The 18,572-nt window shown below is 51.6% G+C and overlaps 3 protein-coding genes across 3 annotated transcripts in view; 2 read left to right on the top strand and 1 right to left on the bottom strand.

Moving 5' to 3' along the window:
- The window catches only part of LOC147648689 (serine/threonine-protein kinase PAK 3-like), a 356,261-nt gene that overhangs the window by 41,448 nt on the left and 296,241 nt on the right, over positions 1 to 18,572 (top strand). The gene's annotated exons all lie outside the window — the stretch shown is intronic.
- Positions 4,195 to 7,122, bottom strand: LOC147648699 (uncharacterized). The gene is made up of 2 exons (XM_086866600.1): positions 7,004 to 7,122; positions 4,195 to 5,451 (listed from the first exon to the last, which is right to left on the bottom strand). The coding sequence occupies exon 2, from the start codon at positions 5,439 to 5,441 to the stop codon at positions 4,785 to 4,787; it is 657 nt and encodes a 218-aa protein (XP_086722726.1). The 5' UTR covers positions 5,442 to 5,451; positions 7,004 to 7,122; the 3' UTR covers positions 4,195 to 4,784.
- LOC147648698 (uncharacterized) lies at positions 7,197 to 17,556 on the top strand. The gene is made up of 2 exons (XM_086866555.1): positions 7,197 to 7,407; positions 16,364 to 17,556. Exons 1-2 carry the CDS (start codon positions 7,212 to 7,214, stop codon positions 17,134 to 17,136), a joined length of 969 nt encoding a protein of 322 aa, XP_086722681.1. The 5' UTR covers positions 7,197 to 7,211; the 3' UTR covers positions 17,137 to 17,556.

Here is an 18,572-nt window from a genome sequence, read left to right as displayed (position 1 = left end):
CTTCTCCTCTTCCTCATTGTCCTTTGGATAACCTTACATGTTTGCACGTGTGTACTAAGCTTTGTGTTATGTTGGTCTACTAATTAGTCTCATAATCTTTAGGCCCAATGGCTAGATTCATCCTAATTTTGTCCATCTCAAGGCCATTTTCGTCATGAGACATCACTTATCTTCTAAACTACATCCTGTACCTTAATTTTGACATGTAACATCTGCAAAGGGGTACATCTGCTTTGTAACACTGATTCCTGACCATTTCTAATAATAACTTCAATAAGAGTCACAATTTAGTTAGCACAAATCAATTCCATTTATTACACTGGGAATGGGGAACCCCTGCACTTCAATTTCCAGGAAAACCCCCCTTCCTGGGCACAGAGACCCCCCATGAACATTCAGTTTGGAGCACTGGGACCCCCTGGGACCCCCTTCCCAAGCCCCAAAAACCCCTGCACCCCCTTATCTGGAACCTGGAAACCCCTTAAACCCCCATTCTCAGGAATGGAAACCTCCCAGAACCCCCATTTCTGGGCACTGGGACCCCCCTGAACCTCCATTTTCAGGCACCGGGACCCCTTGAGCCCCAGAACAGAGGAAGGGACCCCCCTGAACTCCCATTCCACTGCAGCAGGACCCCCGTGCACCCATGTATCCAGGACTGGAACCCTCCCAAACCCCCCATCCTCACACCCTAGTACCCCCCGCAGCCAAGCCAGGGACCGGCCTGGCCCGGCAGGCCCCGCTGTACAAGGCTCAGCGAGCCCTCCCAGGGCTCTCCCACTGCAGAGGTCAATCAGGGAGAAGTGCCAACTGACCAGCCCTGCTGGGGAGATGTGTATCCAAAATGAGAATGGATCCCCCAAAACCACAGCTCTTCCTTTTAAACAGAAAAGGGGGAGATGTTTTGGTGTGATTTTGTTTAATTTAAAGTTGTTTCTATAAGTGGTTTATTCTGTTACCCCCCTGCTTTGTTGGTTTAACCCAAAGTTATCTCCTCCCCTGCCCATCATTGTATCCCAACCCCTTTTTCCAGCACCTTCCCTATCAATCTTGTCCACCCTGCCCCTTGTTCCCAAATGTCCCCTGTCAATCCTGCCTTATGCCAACCCCCTGCTTGGACGTCCCCTTTGGAAATCCCCTAATCCACAGCACCCCATTGGTCCATGTGTCCTATTCCCCTCCCCAGGATATCCCTCACTGGTTGAAGTTTTGTATCCACCCCTGGGCCCTCCCCATATATAAATTGCTGTACGCTTGTATTCTGTGTCTTTTGTCCCTGGATCCTTGGGAGACTAAACCTTTCCCTGAACCCCAATATAAAAGACCTTCCCCCCATTCTTGCCTCCACACTGTGTCTGGCAGCTGTTAAGTGCTGCAGAACATTGCTGTAAGCCACACCTCGAGTTATCCTGCTCCTGAGGTGTGTTCCACTCCTGGCGTGGAGCTGAGGAAGAGCTGACCGGCCTTGGCACCATTTAACACCAAGCTGATCCCAGTGTGTCCCCACTCTCTCCCAGGGCCCTCCAGCGTGTCCATCTCACTGGTGCCCTTGAGCTGGAGCCAGCAGCTCCTGGTGCTGCTGGAAACTCCCCCGGCAATGCGGGCTCAGTTCCAGCTGCCAGGTGGAGCACGGCAGCCTGGAGCACCCCCTGAGCCGGCACTGGGGCACGGCCCAGCCCCCACAGCGCCGGGGGCAGCGGGGGAGGCAGTAGAGGGGCTGGGAGGGGGACTGGGGTGTGCTGGGAGTATGGATGTTAACTATGAGCAAAAGTAGGGAGCGCAGTGTCTGTAGAATAGCAGGCTGCATAACTTCCTCAGTCCTGCCTGAGAAAGTGGCCTGGGAAATCATGGGGAGGAATTAAAACAATCCTCAGAGATAGAGAACAGCCCTGCAGGTGCTTGGAAGAGAAGGTCGAGGGGTGGTGTACCCCACTGACCAATGATGGTGATGTGTTAGTTCACTGACCAATAAGTTTTACCTTTCTATACTTTCATGTATTGGTCTATAAAAAAAGATCTGAGGTAATAAACCTTAAGAGCTCTCCTGTTCAACTCACAAGAGAGTCTGTGTTGTTCTTCTCACCGTTCCCAATAGAGCGACACTGGGAGTAACTGGGAGGGAGTTTGAGATAGACTGATTTAAACTGGGAGAGGGGTTTGTGGGAGAATGGCTGAGAAGGGGATCAAAGGTTATTGGGGAGGGTGGGATGGGGTTCTGGGGGGCCTGGTGGAAACTGGGAGGGAGTTTAGGGGTGCTGGGTGTCACTGGGAGGGATTTGAGTGAGCCTGGAGGGACTGGAAGGAGACTGGAGATTGGAAAGCAGGGATTGGGATGAGGTTCATTGTGCTGGGAAGAGACTGAGAGGGATCCTGATGAGTCCTGGTGGGGCTGGGAAAGAACTGGGAGAGGGTTTGGAGGTCCAGGGGCAGGGCATTGTCCAGGGGGGCATCTGGGAGGGGGCTGTGGGATCCTGATAGGGACAGGAGGGGCTTTGGTGGATCCTGGGGAGGCTGGGAAGGGACTGGGAGGAGGTTTCAGAGGTCCTGGGTGGGGTGGGTGAGTGGAAGGGTGCTTGGAAGGGCTTGGGGTGTCTGTGAGAGGTTTTAGGGGGGATCCCGACCCCTGCAGACTTCCCAGAGATGCTGCTGTACACTGCCCGCAGGAAGATGCTGATATGGATCGAGGGCTCCATGTTGGGCTTCGTCTTCCTGGCACTGGGGCTCAGCTTCTGCCTGCACAAGAAGGTGAGGGCAGGTCCTGGGGGTCATATTCTCCCTCTCCCGGAACGTGTGTGCTCCCCCAGGGCCCCCAGCCCAGTGTCACCCCCTTTTCTCTGCCCACAGAGCTCCTGAGCCGCTGGCAGCCACAGCCCCTCCCCATGGCTTCAGGCCCAGCCAGCACCCCCCACTCCATCCCTGGGCTGATTTTGGAGGGGTTGTGTGTGTCCCCAGCCCTGCTGTGACTCTGCCCTTGCCCGGCTGCTCCCAGTGTTCCCAGTAAAGCTTCCCAGTTTGCCCCTGTCCCGTTTATGGGGGGCAGTGGGGAGGGACTTGGGGAGACCCCGTGGGGGTACCCTGTCAGGGACAGATGCTGCCCCAGGTTGGATCAGGACCCCCGTGTGTCCCCCCAATCTGTCACCCTGTTCTGGGGACTCCTTTGGAGACACCTAACTCCAGCATGGCCACCCAGCAAACCCTAAAGAGCACTGGGACCCCTGAAGCCACCAGGGAAATTTGGGGAGGGGGTGCATGGGTGGTACCTGGACCATGGCAAGAGCCCAGCGCTGCCCCAGCCCGGCCTGCCCCGGCTCCATCCTGGCTCCTCCTATGGGATGTGAAAGAATTGGAAAAAAGGGGATCCAAGGGTGGGCACTGGGCTCGGGGGGACCAGAAGAAGAGATGGAGGAAGAGAAAAAGGGCCAGAGAGGAGAAGGAGGTGGGATGAAGGAGGAGCAAGACTCATCCAAACCCAATATGGGGCTCCCATGCCCCTCTTTTCCCCTGCTCCTCCATCCCTGCCCCACTGCCGACCAATCCACCACCCCACCCCTCCCATCCCCCCTTTCACCCAATTCAAGCAGATGCTAGCAGCTTCCTCTTGGGAGCAATTCCTGAGTTTGGGGATTTTTGGGGTGCAGATCTGGAGTGGAACAGCTCTGTCTGGCTTTCCCCTCCCTGCTGTGGCCTCTCAGCTGCCCCCCACACCCTGGGGGTGCTGGGATTTCCCTCCTGGGCACAAGGACGTTCATTCCCTTCCAGGAGCCCAATGCCCAGCTGGGGCTCCAGGCCAGGGGGTCCTTTAGCAGCTGCCCCAGAACCTCCGCCAGGGGCTCCCAGCGCAGCCGCAGCCGCTCAGCCTGGGCTCCCCAAAGCCCTCAGCAAGCCCCAAGTCCCTGCCAGGAACCCTCAACTCCCTCAAACCCAGCATCCCCCACAGCCCCTGCAAGTTCCCCCCATGGCAGTGCCCATGGCCATGTCCCCACATATCACTGGCCATGGTCCACCATGCCGTCACCCATGGCTGTGTCCCAACCATGTTTCCATCCTGGCACTGTCCCCCCACGTCTCCATCTGTGCCAGTGTCTCCCCATGTCCCCATGAATGGCCATGTCCCCATCCCTGTCCATGTGTCCTCATGTCACTCTCGATGTCCATGGCCCACCATGTCTATGTCCCTCAATGTCCCCACCTGTGTCTTACATCAATGTCTTTATTTCAATCTGAACTTAGATATTTTGAAAGGATAAAGAAAAATCAAAAGCAAATCAAAGCCAAAAGGAAAGGATTTTTGTGTCTCTACCAGCTGAGGACCCACATGACTAGGTGGGAGGGAAGAGCATTTTTTGGAGGGCTTTCCACACCACTACCTCCAAAATCTTGGTCTTTGCCCCAGTTCATCAACATTTGGCTGAGGAAAACACCCTTGACTGAGGTAAGAAAAGATCTCCAAGTATTCCTTGATGGCAGTAGAAGACTGGACTGAAAGCAAAATACATTTTTTCCTTGAAAATCAACAAATCCGCTCTCCCAAAGGAATTCCCTATGTCTGTGTCCCAATGGATGTTCCTGCTCTGGTGTTCATCCAGGTGTCCACAGGGAGCCAGGAAGATGTGGAGCCTCCCAGCCAGGTGTCTTCCCAACACGGATCACCAGGACCACGGATTACCAGGGCTCTGCCCAACGGGGGTCACTGGGGATCATCCAACACCCATCCTCCCATGGGGGATGGAGCTGGAGCAGCGCACGAAGCTCTTCCCGCACTCGGGGCACTCACAGGGCTTCCCTTACTGGTGCCTCCGTTGGTGTTGGGTCAAGTTAGATCTCTGTGAGAAGCTCTTCCCACACTGGGGACAATCGTAGGGCCTCTCCCCAGTGTGGATGCGCCGGTGGAGAGTGAGGTGGGTGTTGCGGTTGAAGCCCTTCCCGCAGTCGGGGCAGCGGAAGGGCCTCTCGTCTGTGTGAATCCGCTCATGTAGGAGGACATGGGAGCTGCGCTTAAACCTCTTCCCACACTCGGGACACTTGTAGGGCCTCTCCCCAGTGTGGATGAGCTGGTGTGTCCTCAGATTGGAGCTCCACCCAAAGCTCTTCCCACATTCCAAGCAGGTGTAGGGCCGTTCCCCTGTGTGGCTCCTCTGGTGATGCATCAGGTTGCAGAGGTCACTGAAGCTCTTCCCACATTCCCCACACTCGTAGGGCTTTTCCCCAGTGTGGATGCTCTGGTGCCGGCGCAGGTAGCAGCTCTTTCGGAATCCCATCCCACATTCCAAGCACTTGTGGGGCTTCTCCCCACCATGAGGCTTCTCCCCCAGCTCTGAGCTCAGGCTGGATGCCCAGCCACCTTCCTGGCACAGGGGGGATCCTTCCTCCCCGCAGCTCCCTGGGCTGGGTCTGCAGACCCTCCTTGTGTGGGATCTCTGGGGCTTTTCCTTCTCCTCCATCCAGCCACGGCTTAGGAATGAAAAATCCGGGTTTGGGGGAAAAAACAAGAGGAGAGTGCCTTGGGCTAGGGGGTTCCTCCTTGCACAAGTTCATCCCAGAAAGTCATTGGGCGTCTTGTGTCTGGAAGAACCTCCAGGACACCAAGATTCAGCACAAACATCCTCCAAACATCAAAACAGATCAAAAACTTCCAAAACACAGAAAATCTGATATCCCCTCAAAATAGAAAGATTCAGCCCCTACAAAAAAAAAAAAACTCCAACATTTAGCCCAATAAAGCTCAGAAAACACCAAGATTCAGTCCCGGGAAAATCGTGCATCTCCCTGCCCGGGCACTCGCTGCATGGGGGGTGAGGGGGGCAGTGAGGCCGGGCCGGAGCAGGGGGTGCCTGAGAGAGGCCCCGAGCCCGGCAGAAGCCCCTGCACAGCCATGCAAGTGGCTCCTGGCCGGACTCGGGGATCCCCCTGGCCATCCCCGCTGGAGCAGCCTGGTCCTGAGGGACTCTGGCCCCTGCGAGGGACCCCAGGCTGCAGCAGGACAAGGATTCCTGGCCCTCAGGGGGAGGCAGTGACATGACCTGACTGTGACCCCCATCCCTGTGCCTCTGGGCGGGGAGGGGGACGGAGAGGGGCACAAAATTAAGCCCGGCAAGGAGGGACAGCTGGGGGGAAGATGCATTTCCGTAAGAATTACTTCTCTTCTCGTTTTCTTGTTCTGATACGTCTGAATAATAAATTCAATTAATTTTCCCAAGTCAGGTGTGCTGTGCCCGTGACCAAGGATTGAACTGTCCCCACCCTCATCCAGACCCCCGAGCCTTTCCTTGAGTGTTCTGCTCCCCGCCCGGGACAGGAAGGAGAGTCACAGAGTTTTGGCCTCTTTCCGCCATGCCCTGCTCCATCCCGGACTCACCCCCAGCTCGCAGCGCCCTCAGCTCCCGGGCACCCCGAGCTCCCGGCGCTTCAGCGCAGCGGCGCTTCCTTGGCCTCCTGCCCGGGCCGGGCCCAGCGCCGGGGCCGCTCCTCAGCCCCGGGGTCCGAGAAATGGCGGAGCTCCGCCCAAGACAGGCGACTCCGTGCCGTGTGCAGAGCCCGACGCTGGCTGCGATTGGCTGCTTCTGCCGTCACTCGTGGCTCTGGCGCGCGCTGATTGGGCAGAGCGGGGACAAGCCCAGCCCCGCTGGCGCCCCCAGGGCGGCCGTGGGGCAGGAGAGCCGCCATTGCCGGAGCGTCTGTGCGGGCCCGGCAGCGGCGGCAGCAGCGGCCGGAGCCCGGTGAGGCGGCGGCGGAGCTCGGAGGCGGCCCCAGCGCAGCGTCCCGGGCACAGCGCAGCCACCTCCGGCCTCCCGACACGAAGCGGGACGAGCCAGCGCTGCTCCGCCACCGCCTCCTGCCGAGGCCCCAGCGGCAAGGAGACCGCGGGCAGCCGCTCCCGCAGCGCCCTCAGCCCAGGGCCAACACGGGCCGGCCACGGCACAAGCCACCCGCCACAGCCCCCTGCCGCCCCCTCCCGGGCCCGCAGCGAGCCCCGAGCCCCCGCAGAACCGAGCGCGGCTCCCACCTGCGATGGCCGGGGCCGCCTCCGAGCTCCGCCGCCGCCTCACCGGGCTCCGGCCGCTGCTGCCGCCGCTGCCGGGCCCGCACAGACGCTCCGGCAATGGCGGCTCTCCTGCCCCACGGCCGCCCTGGGGGCGCCAGCGGGGCCGGGCTTGTCCCCGCTCTGCCCAATCAGCGCGCGCCAGAGCCACGAGTGACGGCAGCAGCAGCCAATGGCAGCCAGCGGCGGGCTCTGCACACGGCACGGCCTCGCCTGCCTTGGGCTGAGCTCGGCCATTTCTCGGACCCCTGGGCTGAGGAGCGGCCCCGGCGCTGGGCCCGGCTCGGGCAGGAGGCCAAGGAAGCGCCGCTGCGCTGAAGCGTCGGGAGCTCGGGGTGCCCGGGAGCTGAGGGCGCTGAGAGCTGGGGGTGAGTTCGGGATGGAGCAGGGCATGGCGGAAAGAGGCCAAAACTCTGTGACTCTCCTTCCTGTCCCGGGCGGGGAGCAGAACACTCAAGGAAAGGCTCGGGGGTCTGGATGAGGGTGGGGACAGTTCAATCCTTGGTCACGGGCACAGCACACCTGACTTGGGAAAATTAATTGAATTTATTGCCAAACGTATTAGAACAAGAAAATGAGAAGAGAAGTAATTCTTACGGAAATGCATCTTCCCCCCAGCTGTCCCTCCTTGCCGGGCTTAACTTTGTGCCCCTCTCCGTCCCCCTCCCCGCCCAGAGGCACAGGGATGGGGGTCACAGTCAGGTCATGTCACTGCCTCCCCCTGAGGGCCAGGAATCCTTGTCCTGCTGCAGCCTGGGGTCCCTCGCAGGGGCCAGAGTCCCTCAGGACCAGGCTGCTCCAGCGGGGATGGCCAGGGGGATCCCCGAGTCCGGCCAGGAGCCACTTGCATGGCTGTGCAGGGGCTTCTGCCGGGCTCGGGGCCTCTCTCAGGCACCCCCTGCTCCGGCCCGGCCTCATTGCCCCCCTCACCCCCCATGCAGCGAGTGCCCGGGCAGGGAGATGCACGATTTTCCCGGGGCTGAATCTTGGTGTTTTCTGAGCTTTATTGGGCTAAATGTTGGAGTTTTTTTTTTTTTGTAGGGGCTGAATCTTTCTATTTTGAGGGGATATCAGATTTTCTGTGTTTTGGAAGTTTTTGATCTGTCTTTGTTAGCATTCAGGAACACACATAATCACAGACTGATTGTATGCAGGTACTTTATTGAAGCGTTGGGGAACTGGGGGTATCAGCAACCCAAATCTAGCTCCATTTTCTTTGTCCAAAGTGCACATATTTCTACAATTTCAGCTGTAGCAGTAGTCACTATAACAACCTTATCAATATTGCTTCATTAATAAATCTTCATTAATTTTATCTATATTGCTTCATGAGAGTTAGCTCATCCTTGTATGAACATGTATGACTCTTATCTCTGGGTGGGTATCTTGGAGACCCCAAGTACCAGTTCCCGTTACCGTAAACATTTCAGTTTGCTAGACCATCCCTAATACGAAGCATTCTTGTGGCCTACCTCTACATGATTTTAAGAAACATTTTCAGAAGCATTTAACCCCATAGCAACATATTTCCGCCCTTTGAAAATATTTCACTTTACTATAATAAGTGTAATGCTTTCACTCTATACAGTCCTTTTTCTGGGTTTATACTTGATGTTCATCTTCGAATCCACAGTTGTCATAAGCGTTGTTGCACTCTGGAGGACTTGGAGATGACAAATGCGGATGTGGATCTCTGTCCCGTGTCAGCGCCTTTATTGTCTTCTGGTTCCAGGATACTCTTTTCTTTATCTCTCCTTTCAGAACTGCAGAGATTAACCAGATTGCTGAGAACACAATCAGTAGGATTATCAGACTCTCAAGAATAGTTTTGATCCATGAGCTCACATTCCATCCTAACCCTTCGAAACTTGTATCTACCCAACTTGTGGTCAGATCTTCCCTCTCTTTCTGTGCTTCATGTTCTATTTGTTTTAACTGATTAATGTTGTGTTCTACATCTGCAGTTCCATTTGGGCTGTGGATGCAGCAGTGATCAATTTGTCCGTTTCGGTACCCACATACTCCGTGTTCTTTCAACAATCACATATCTAAAGCCAATCTGTTTTGCAGGGTCATTTTAGTTGTGGCTTGTAATTGTACATTTAGCTCTCTAAATCCCTCTTTGGTAACTCTTGCCAGTCTTTCTACCTGGCCTGTAAGTTTGTACAACATCTTTCTATTGTTATAATTTGCTATTGGACCAAACAAGGATTCCAGAGCCCACTCAGATTTTACACTACTGGAGGGTTCCTGCCGTCTTTCTTCATCTTCAGCTTTGTTTTTCTGAACTTCTCGTCTAGTCCTTATTTGCAGAAGTTCATGTTCTCCCCTGAATGGGGACCTTTTCCAAATTGGGCATAAGGTGGGGAGGCCTAGAGTAATCTCTTTTACTTTTTCACCTACAGGCAAATGTGTTGTCCAGGTGCCATCGCTTGCTGCCCATCCAAATTGGCCTGGACTCTGAACTGTACTTGTGCTACATATTACCTTTTGGATCACTTGTCCTATCTTGTCATTTATTTCACCTTGTTTATGTTTGATTCCTCTGCAGGCACATCCAATTTACAGAGCTACCACTAGTGGTGGCATTTGTTTTATTTCTTCATCATCAGAAGTACAGTCCTAAGCTTTGTTCCATTCCCAGCAATTCACTTTGTCTGCCTCCATTCTACTACTGGTTGCAGTGTTCCATACCCCTGGATCTGTTTCATTTTCAGAGCCTTCCCACTTAATGCACCAAGGGCTATCTGCCATAGATTGGAATTTCTGAAGCCCACTCATTGACCATGCACTGTCCCAAGCTTCAGCCCGATCTTTTCCTTCCTGTCCTTCACACTTCCACTTCGATACTGGAATCTTTTCTTTAATGACCTTTGCTATCTTTTCAGAACACCATCCATAATTCCCTAATCCCCCATACCAGCCTAGTTTTGGTTCATACTTTCCTCCATTTTCATGACAATCCCATATAGATGAATACTTTGGCTTCACAGCATTTTCAAACACTGTCTTATTTGGGTACTCGTAATCTATTTGCAATACACAGCTCACATTTTCATTTTTATTCTTTTGTATTTCAGGAAATTTTGATGTTATCATTCCCCAATTTATTTGGTCTCCTGTTGCCTTTGGTATTGGCAGACAGGCAGTTATTTTGCTGGTGATTTGCATGTTGGCCAAATCTTTAATTAATCCAATCATCCCATTTTCTGCCTGAATAGTATTAGAGACTTTTATCACTTGTGTTTCTGGCTGCACCCCCACATCCCTCTTCATTCTAAAATGAAGAGTTGTCAGCTGATCCTTTTGCATTTCACATCCCAAGGTAACATTGATTCCAACTGATGGCACTAAAGGCCATGAAATAATCACCATTACAGTCACTAGCAACCTAGACATTTGAAACAATCAAACCCGCTTTATCTGCAGCTTTGTTGGCCCTACAGTTTGTGCAGTCCACAGTGCAGGGGAAGCCTTCTTCACTCTGGTGTAATGTATGCAGGGATCCAGTCCAGCTCCTTTGACTGCTGTCAAGGTAGTTAACAGTACCTGACAGGGTCCATTCCACCTTTCTTTTAATGGTTCTTCCTTACAGCTTTTACCGTACACTTCATCTCCCGGGGGGATGTCATGAACTGGATTCTCAAGAGTCAGCGGCCTGTTCCACACAAGGGTGCTCCGAAGTCGAGCTCGAGCTTTTCCAAGAGACAGAACATAATTCTACACCTCTTGCTTCCCTGTAACATGTACATTTGGATTAGGTTCAGGGCATTCATATGGTTTCCCATCCAATATCTCATAAGGACTGACTGACATCCCACTTCTAGGCTTTATCTGAATCCTCAGCAGTGCTATTGGTAAAGCTTGTGGCTACTGCAATTTAGCCTCTTGGCATCTTTTGCTGATTTGCCTCTTCAATGTCTGATTCATCCTCTCTACCTATCCACTGGATTGGGGTCTCCATGGTGTATGGAGATGCCAAGCTATTCCCAGTAACCTACTCACCTCCCTCACTACTGTGGCTGTGAAATGTGGGCCCCTATCTGATGATATTCCTAGAGGCACCCGAAATCTTGGAATGATTTCTTGCAGTAACCACTTGACTGTCTCCTTTGCTTGATTTGTGTGACAGGGAAGAGCTTCTGGCCATCCTGAAAATGTGTCAACCCCTACCAATAGATATTTGTATCCTCGAGTTCTTGGTAATTCTACAAAATCTACTTGCCAATAATCTCCTGGTTCTACTCCTACCAGAATTTTCCCTAATTGTGCCTGTTGTCGAGCCACTGGATTGTTCTTTAAGCAAATTTCACATTTTGACATTACTGATTTTGCCATTGTTAACATCCGTACTGAAATTAAATTTTGTTTTAACAATTTCACCACTGCCTCTGCACTCCAATGACATTTGTTATGTTTAATTTGTAGAACTTCTCTCATTATCAAGGGGGGTACCACTACTTGTCCCTGTGTAATCACATACCACCCTTCTGAATTCTTCTGTGCATTCAGTGAGTGTCCCAATTTCTCATCCTCTATTGAATATTTTGGTTCTGGAGGTAAATTGAATTGAGATACATTAGTTTTTAAAGGTATCAATGCCATTGCAGTTTTCACTTCTCGAGCAGCTTGTCGGGCTGTCCAGTCTGCTTTCCGATTTCCCTCATGAATTTTGGAGCTTCCTGATTGTTGAGCTTTACAGTGCATGATTGCTACTTGGTGAGGCTTTTGTACTGCTTTTATTAATTGCAGGACTGCATCTTGATGTGTGTGCCTTGAGGAGACAGCAGTCCTCTTTCTTTCCCCAGTGCCCCATGTACATGCACCACTCCAAAAGCGTGTTTTGAATCAGTCCAGATATTTACTTTCTTCCCTTCACTCATCTCTAATGCCCTGGTTAAACCAACCAATTCTGCTCGTTGGGCAGATGTGTTTGCTGGTAAGGAACAAAGCTGGATTCAAAAGGTTTAGCTGTCTTTAATTTGAAATCATCGTGCTCGGTTAGGCTTGCCTGGAATTTCATCATCCTGCTTGGAGATAGCCAATGGCTTCCCTTTTGTTCTAAGACAGTGGTCACCATGTGTGGCACATAGACATCTATGTCTCTACCCATCGTGAGTTTCCTAGCTTCTTGTATCAGCATCACAGTGGCTGCAACTGCCCGCAGGCATGAAGGCCATCCAGCACTCACGTTGTCAAGTTGTTTGGAAAAGCAGCCTACCGGCCTGTTCCAGCTTCCCAAACATTGGGTCAGCACTGCCAGTGCTGGGTGTGATCTTTCATGCACAAACAGCTGAAAATCTTTGGACAAATCAGGCAATCCTAACACCGGAGCTGTTGTCAATGCCTCCTTCAGTTTGAGGAAGGCCTCCTTCTGTGGTCTGCCCCAGGTAAGCGGTTGTGTCTTCTGGGCTTCATACAGGGGTTTTGCAATTAGTCCATAGTCCATGATCCATAGGCTGCACCACTCTGTCGTCCCAAGGAAAACTCACAGCTCATGCAGGTTCTGGGGTTCTGGAATAGCACAAAGAGCTTGAATACGGTTAGTACCCAGCTTACATTGCCCTTGTGAGATTTCATATTCCAGGTAAATCACAGTCTGTTGGACAATTTGTGTCTTTTCTTTAGACACCTTATATCCTCCCATTCCTAGTTGATTTAAAATTTCAATTGTTACCTTTATGCAGGTTGTTTTCTCTTCTGTAGCTGTCAGTATATCACCAACATACTGTAACAGCAGGTATTGTTCTCTTGGTACTTGCCCATTCTCGTTCCAAATCTCCAGCTCCTTCGTCACCTGGCTTCCAAATAGGGTTGGACTGTTCTTGTATCCTTGTGGGAGTCGTGTTCAGGTGAGCTGAGTTTTCCTTCCATTGTCTGGATTTTCCCATTCAAAGGCAGACAGTTTCCTACTTTCTTTGTCAAGTGGTATGCAGAAAAAGTCATCTTTTGAATCAATTACAGTAAACTATTTCTATTTCTCTTTCACAGATGTCAACAGTGTGTAGGGATTAGCTACCACTGGGTGAATATCTTTAGATATTCCATTTATTGCTCTCAAATCCTGTACTAGTCTGTACTCACCATTTGGTTTCTTCACTGGAAGTATTGGTGTATTCAATTCTGATTCACATTCTTCTAAAATTTGGTACTTCAAAAATTTATCAATAATCTTTACTATTCCTTGCCGTGCTTCTGGCTTTATGGGATACTGTTTAACCTGGACAGCTTTTGCTCCTTCTTTTCATTCTACATGTCCTAGTTGTGCCAACTTAGATTTTCCTGGTATGTCTGTTTCCCATAGAGAGGGAATTACTGCATCCTCTACTTCCCGAGGGATAGCAGAGACTGGTTTTTCTTTTATCATTAAGATTTGTCCTGTCTTTGATTCAGGTATTTTCATTGAAAGCTCCCCGTTTTCAAAAGTTATCACTGCATCAAGTTTTGCTAATAAATCTCATCCTCAAAGTGGAATTGGACACTGAGGCATATCTAAAAATTCATGTGTTAACACTTTGTTTCCAAAACACAAATCCAGGGGTTGCAGAAATGGTCGATTCTCCTCCTTCCCTGTGGCTCCAACTATTGTTGCTGTTTTGTCTCCTGCTTGCCCTTTTAGATCATTTAGCATAGACTATGTAGCCCCCGAATCCACCAGAAATTTTACTTCTTTATCTCCCAATTGTATAGTTACTAGAGGTTCTTGTGTTGGTTTTTGTTCCGATTCTAGTCAGCTGCTGTACTCCCCCAGCACCATTAATTTGGAAGCATCTTGATTCTGCTTGAACTGCTTGCCCTGGTTAAACCGATTTGGACATTCATTTTTCCAGTGCCCCTCTTGTCTACTAGAAGCACATTGATTTAACCCCAGTCTTGGCAAAACCCATCCCCCTCGTCCTCTGCCAAGTCTGCCCCTCCCCAGTCCACGACCACCTCTGCCACATCCTCTGAAACCTGGATTCTCTCTTCCTTGGATCACTGCCAAAAGATTTTGCTGCTGCTTTTTACTAGCTTCCTTTTCTCTGTTACTGTATACTTTCCAAGCCACTTCAAGTAATTGATTCAAATTCCTTGTATCTTCTCCTTCTGACTTCTGCAGTTTTCTCCTAATATCCTGCGACTGCCCAAGAAAAATGAATGCCAGCTGAACATTCGCTTGTCCTGTTTCTAGTTGAAGATCTGTAGACTTTCTTGCTGCCTCCTTAAGCCTTTCCAAAAATGCAGCAGGGGATTCTTTCTTTTCCTGTCTTATCTCATACAATTTAGACCAATTCATAGCCTTAGGTACAGCATTCCCAACCCCTGTCTGGAGCCACTCTTGATACCTCTTCAGCCTCCGCATGTCCCCAAAGGCATTGGGATCCCACCCTGGATCCTCGGTTGGAAAGTTCTCATCTAAAGTCGTCGTCAGCACCCCAGTTCTGAGATCTTCTCTCATCTTCTCCTTGGCTGCTCTAAGCACCATCTCTTTCTCAGTAGAGTCCATTAAATTCTACACTTTTACTTGTATATCATCCCAAACTGGATCTGAGTTTTCATAATCATTTTTACCACCCCTGCTACTTTATCAGGATTTTCTCTCTAAGTTCCAGCTGATTGTTTCCAAATTATCAAGTCTGCGGGTGAAAAAGGAACTTCCACAAACATCAGCCCTTCTACTCGTACTCCTTGTCTCAAGGGGGCAATCACAGTCCGCCTTTGTCTGCCCAAATCTTTTCCCGTTCTACCCAGAACCGGAGCAAGCTGTGACCGAGTCCGATGGGATACCGGTGTCGCTGATTTATTATCATCACCCCTGCTACTGCTATCTTCCTCCCCAGCATTTTTCACATTTCCTTGTATCACGGTTAGATTTGGATCATCTCCTGGAGAAGAAGGATCAGGTGAAGGCGGTAGAGGAGGATAAAGAGGGAAAGGTGAAGTGGGATTAGGCGAGATAGGGTTAGGTGAAATAGGATTGGGTGAAGTGGGGGCAGATAAAACAAAATTGGGTTCTTTTCATTCTGCTGAAACCACTTGTAAATCAACATCCATCTCTTTCCCCCGACACAAACTTTCTTTTAATGCCAGGTGCTCTAAACAACTTTTTCTTTTACACAGACTTCACATTTATCACTCACACGTGCCTTAACTGCCATCAGTCCACACTCAGCCTGCCATTCTGGCTTGTCTCACAAATAGAAAAACAAATCAACGTACGAAACTTCATCCCACTTTCCCTCGGGCTTACAGAACAACATCAACTGTAAAATGGTGTTCTGCTGCAAAGATCCATTTCTCAGCCACTTTTCCCCACTGTCCAGGTCATATCCTGGCCACCATGTATTACAATAATCAATCAACTTTACGTAAATCTTGCCCAAAGTTTCCCTGTTTGCAGTGTGCTAATAAGCACCCCAAAGGAGAAGTAGGCGGTATAGGGGCAGTGCCACCTCAAATCCCTTTAAGCTTCTCCATGTTACAGTTACAATACACCACACAGCACTGCTGCCCAACCTGCAACGCTTTTGCACTTGTCTGACAGACGGCGCCTGGGCAATACCAGGAATTCCTCCAGCCCAACCGTGCGAAGCTTTGGCTGTGTCTTATCGGCAGGCACCAGAGCAGACCGAAAAGCACCTCACCTCTCTCAGAGGGACGTTGTGAGCGGCGCAGACGGTCGCAGCTGGATGGGCTTCCCGAGAATCCCTCGGTGCCGGCTGGAGCATGATCGGGTCGTGAGCTCGCTCAGCAGCGCTCACAGGGTCCCATCTGGGTCACCAAAATGTTAGAGTTCAGGAACACACATAATCACAGACTGATTATATGCAGGTGCTTTATTAAAGTGCGTGGGCACTAGGTGTATCAGCAACCCAAATCTACCTCCATTGTCTTTGTCCAAAGTGCACATATTTCTACAATTTCAGCTGTAGCAGTAATCACTATAACAACCTTATCAATATTGCTTCATTAATATTGCTTCATTAACTTTATCGAGATTGCTTCATGAGAGTTAGCTCATCCTTGTATGAACATGTATGACTCTTATCTCTGGGTGGGTATCTTGGAGACCCCAAGTACCAGTTCCCGTTACCGTAAACATTTCAGCTTGCTAGATCATCCCCAATACCAAGCATTCTTGTGGCCTACGTCTACATGATTTTAATAAGCATTTTCAGAAACATTTAACCCCATAGTAACGTCTTGATGTTTGGAGGATGTTTGTGCTGAATCTTGGTGTCCTGGAGGTTCTTCCAGACACAAGATGCCCAATGACTTCCTGCGATGAACTTGGGCAAGAAAGAATCCCCACCCCAAGACACTCTTCTCTTGTTTTTTCCCCAGACCAGGATTTTTCATTCCCAAACGGAGGCCAGATGGAGGAGAAGGAAAAGCCCCAGAGATCCCACACGAGGAGGGGCTGCAAACCCAGCCCAAGGAGCTGTGAAGAGGAAAGATCCCCCCTGTGCCAGGAAGGTGGCCAGAGATCCAGCCAGAGCTCGGAGCTGGGGGTGAAGCCTCATGGAGGGGAAAAGCCCTACAAGTGCTTGGAATGTGGGAAGGGCTTCAGAAAGAGCTCCTACCTGATCCGGCACCAGGTGATTCACACTGGGGAAAAGCCCTGCGAGTGTGGGGAATGTGGGAAGAGCTTCAGCCAGAGCTCCAGCCTCATGCGGCACCAAGTGATTCACACTGGGGAAAAGCCCTACAAGTGTGGAAAATGTGGGAAGAGCTTCAATGACCGCTCCAGCCTTAGGAAGCACCAGAGGAGCCACACAGGGGAACGACCCTACACCTGCTTGGATTGTGGGAAGAGCTTTGGGTGGAGTGACACCCTGAGGACACACCAGCTCGTTCACACCGGGGAGAAGCCCTACGAGTGTCCGGAGTGTGGGAAGAGGTTTCAGCGCAGTTCCACTCTCATCAGACATGAGCGGATTCACACAGATGAGAGGCCCTTCCGCTGCCCTGACTGCGGGAAGAGCTTCAACCGCAACACCATCCTCACTGCCCACCGGCGCATCCATACTGGGGAGAGGCCCTACGAGTGTCCCCAGTGTGGGAAGAGCTTCTCACAGAGATCTAACTTGACCCAACACCAACGGAGTCACCAGTAAGGGAAGCCCTGCGAGTGCCCCAAGTGTGGGAAGAGCTTCGTGCGCTGCTCCAGCTCCATCCCCCATGGGAGGATGGGCGTTGGATGATCCCCAGTGACCCCCGTTGGGCAGAGCCCTGGTAATCCGTGGTCCTGGTGATCCGTGTTGGGAAGACACCTGGCTGGGAGGCTCCACATCTTCCTGGCTCCCTGTGGACACCTGGATGAACACACGAGCAGGAACATCCATTCAGACACAGATCAACAATGGGAATTCCTTGGGGAAAGCTGATTTGTTGACTTTCAATCCCAGAAAATTGTTAAAAATAATGGAATTCACAAGCCCTATTTGTTTCACTTCAACATGTTGTTCTTCCCAACACCTCTCCTTCCTTTTTTTGGAATTCAACACAAACTTAGAGTAAAAAAGTTTTCTAAGTGCTCTTGCTGCGTGATGCCACATTGTGTCGTCCATGCAGAAATTAATGAAGAAAACACAAATTGCCTACTGAGACCCTTCTGCTCCCTTCCAAATCACTACTCAAGAACAAGCCTCAGGCACATGCCCATAGTCCCTCTCTGCCAGCAGCTCCGAGCTGCATTGCACAGTGCTTGCTGTGCCCCAGAGAGCACCAAGCAGGCTGGCCTGATGCCCCTGAATATTTCTGCAAAACCCTTTGCATTTCACACCTTTGCTGTGGCTCAGTGCAGAGCTCCAGGATTGCAGGCGCTTGGTCCCAGAGCTGTGTGAAGCACTGGCTCGTGCAGATGTGCCCTGACTTGCTGTCAGTGCCTCACGCTGGCCTCGGTTCCCCTGGCAGAAATGCCGTGCCTGAAGGACACTGCCCTGTGCTGGAGCCTGCAGAGCAGCCCAGCTCCCTCCCCCTGTGCCCAGAGTGCTGCACACACTGCTGACCATTGCCAGCAGTTCCAGGGCAGGCGGCAGAAGAGCAGCAATGGTCAGGCAGGGCAGCAGCCCTGGGCTGCTTTTTGCCTTTCTCTCCTCCTGTGCAGACTCCAGACAGCCCATGGCACCAGTGTGTGCTGTGCCCAGCACGGCGCCGCTTCCCCTCAGGAGCAGCCAGCTGCCAGCTTGGCTCTGAGAGCGGAGGATTTGCCTGGGGCCAGCAAGAGGCAGCCAGGGCCAGGCTGCTGCCTCTTGCAGCTCCAAGGGCCTCCTTCCAGCCTGCCTCTGCCGAGGCTCAGGCTTCTCCGGGCTCTGCCAGGGCTCTGCTGGGGCTCCAGCCTGGCCGAGGCCGGGCCCGCTCTCACCTCACAGTCGCTGACAGCTCTGCACCACAGGAGACCTTGCACAGCACCCTCACTGCTCTTTCTGCTTTCTCTCTTCAGCCAGACTCTCCTCCAGCCAAAGAGATTTCTCTTAGGGATACAAATCCAAGTGGCAGGAACCCAAATGTTCTCGAGTCACATCTGCACAGCCTGCATCTGCACGGGATG

The sequence above is a fragment of the Cyanistes caeruleus genome, chromosome 31 (genome assembly GCF_971803275.1).
Source record: "Cyanistes caeruleus chromosome 31, bCyaCae1.hap1.1, whole genome shotgun sequence".
NCBI classification, from domain to species: Eukaryota; Metazoa; Chordata; class Aves; order Passeriformes; family Paridae; genus Cyanistes; species Cyanistes caeruleus.
Note: the sequence above shows the minus strand (reverse complement) of the source record. Positions and strands in the feature narration are given on the sequence as shown.

Excerpts from the sequence above, each read along its gene's own strand:
- LOC147648698 (XM_086866555.1), top strand. The coding sequence starts at position 7,212 with ATGGCAGCCAGCGGCGGGCTCTGCACACGGCACGGCCTCGCCTGCCTT. Across the intron at positions 7,408-16,363 it reads GAGGGCGCTGAGAGCTGGGG|ACCAGGATTTTTCATTCCCA; the intron begins GTGAGTTCGGGA and ends TTTTTTCCCCAG.
- LOC147648699 (XM_086866600.1), bottom strand. The coding sequence starts at position 5,441 with ATGGAGGAGAAGGAAAAGCCCCAGAGATCCCACACAAGGAGGGTCTGC.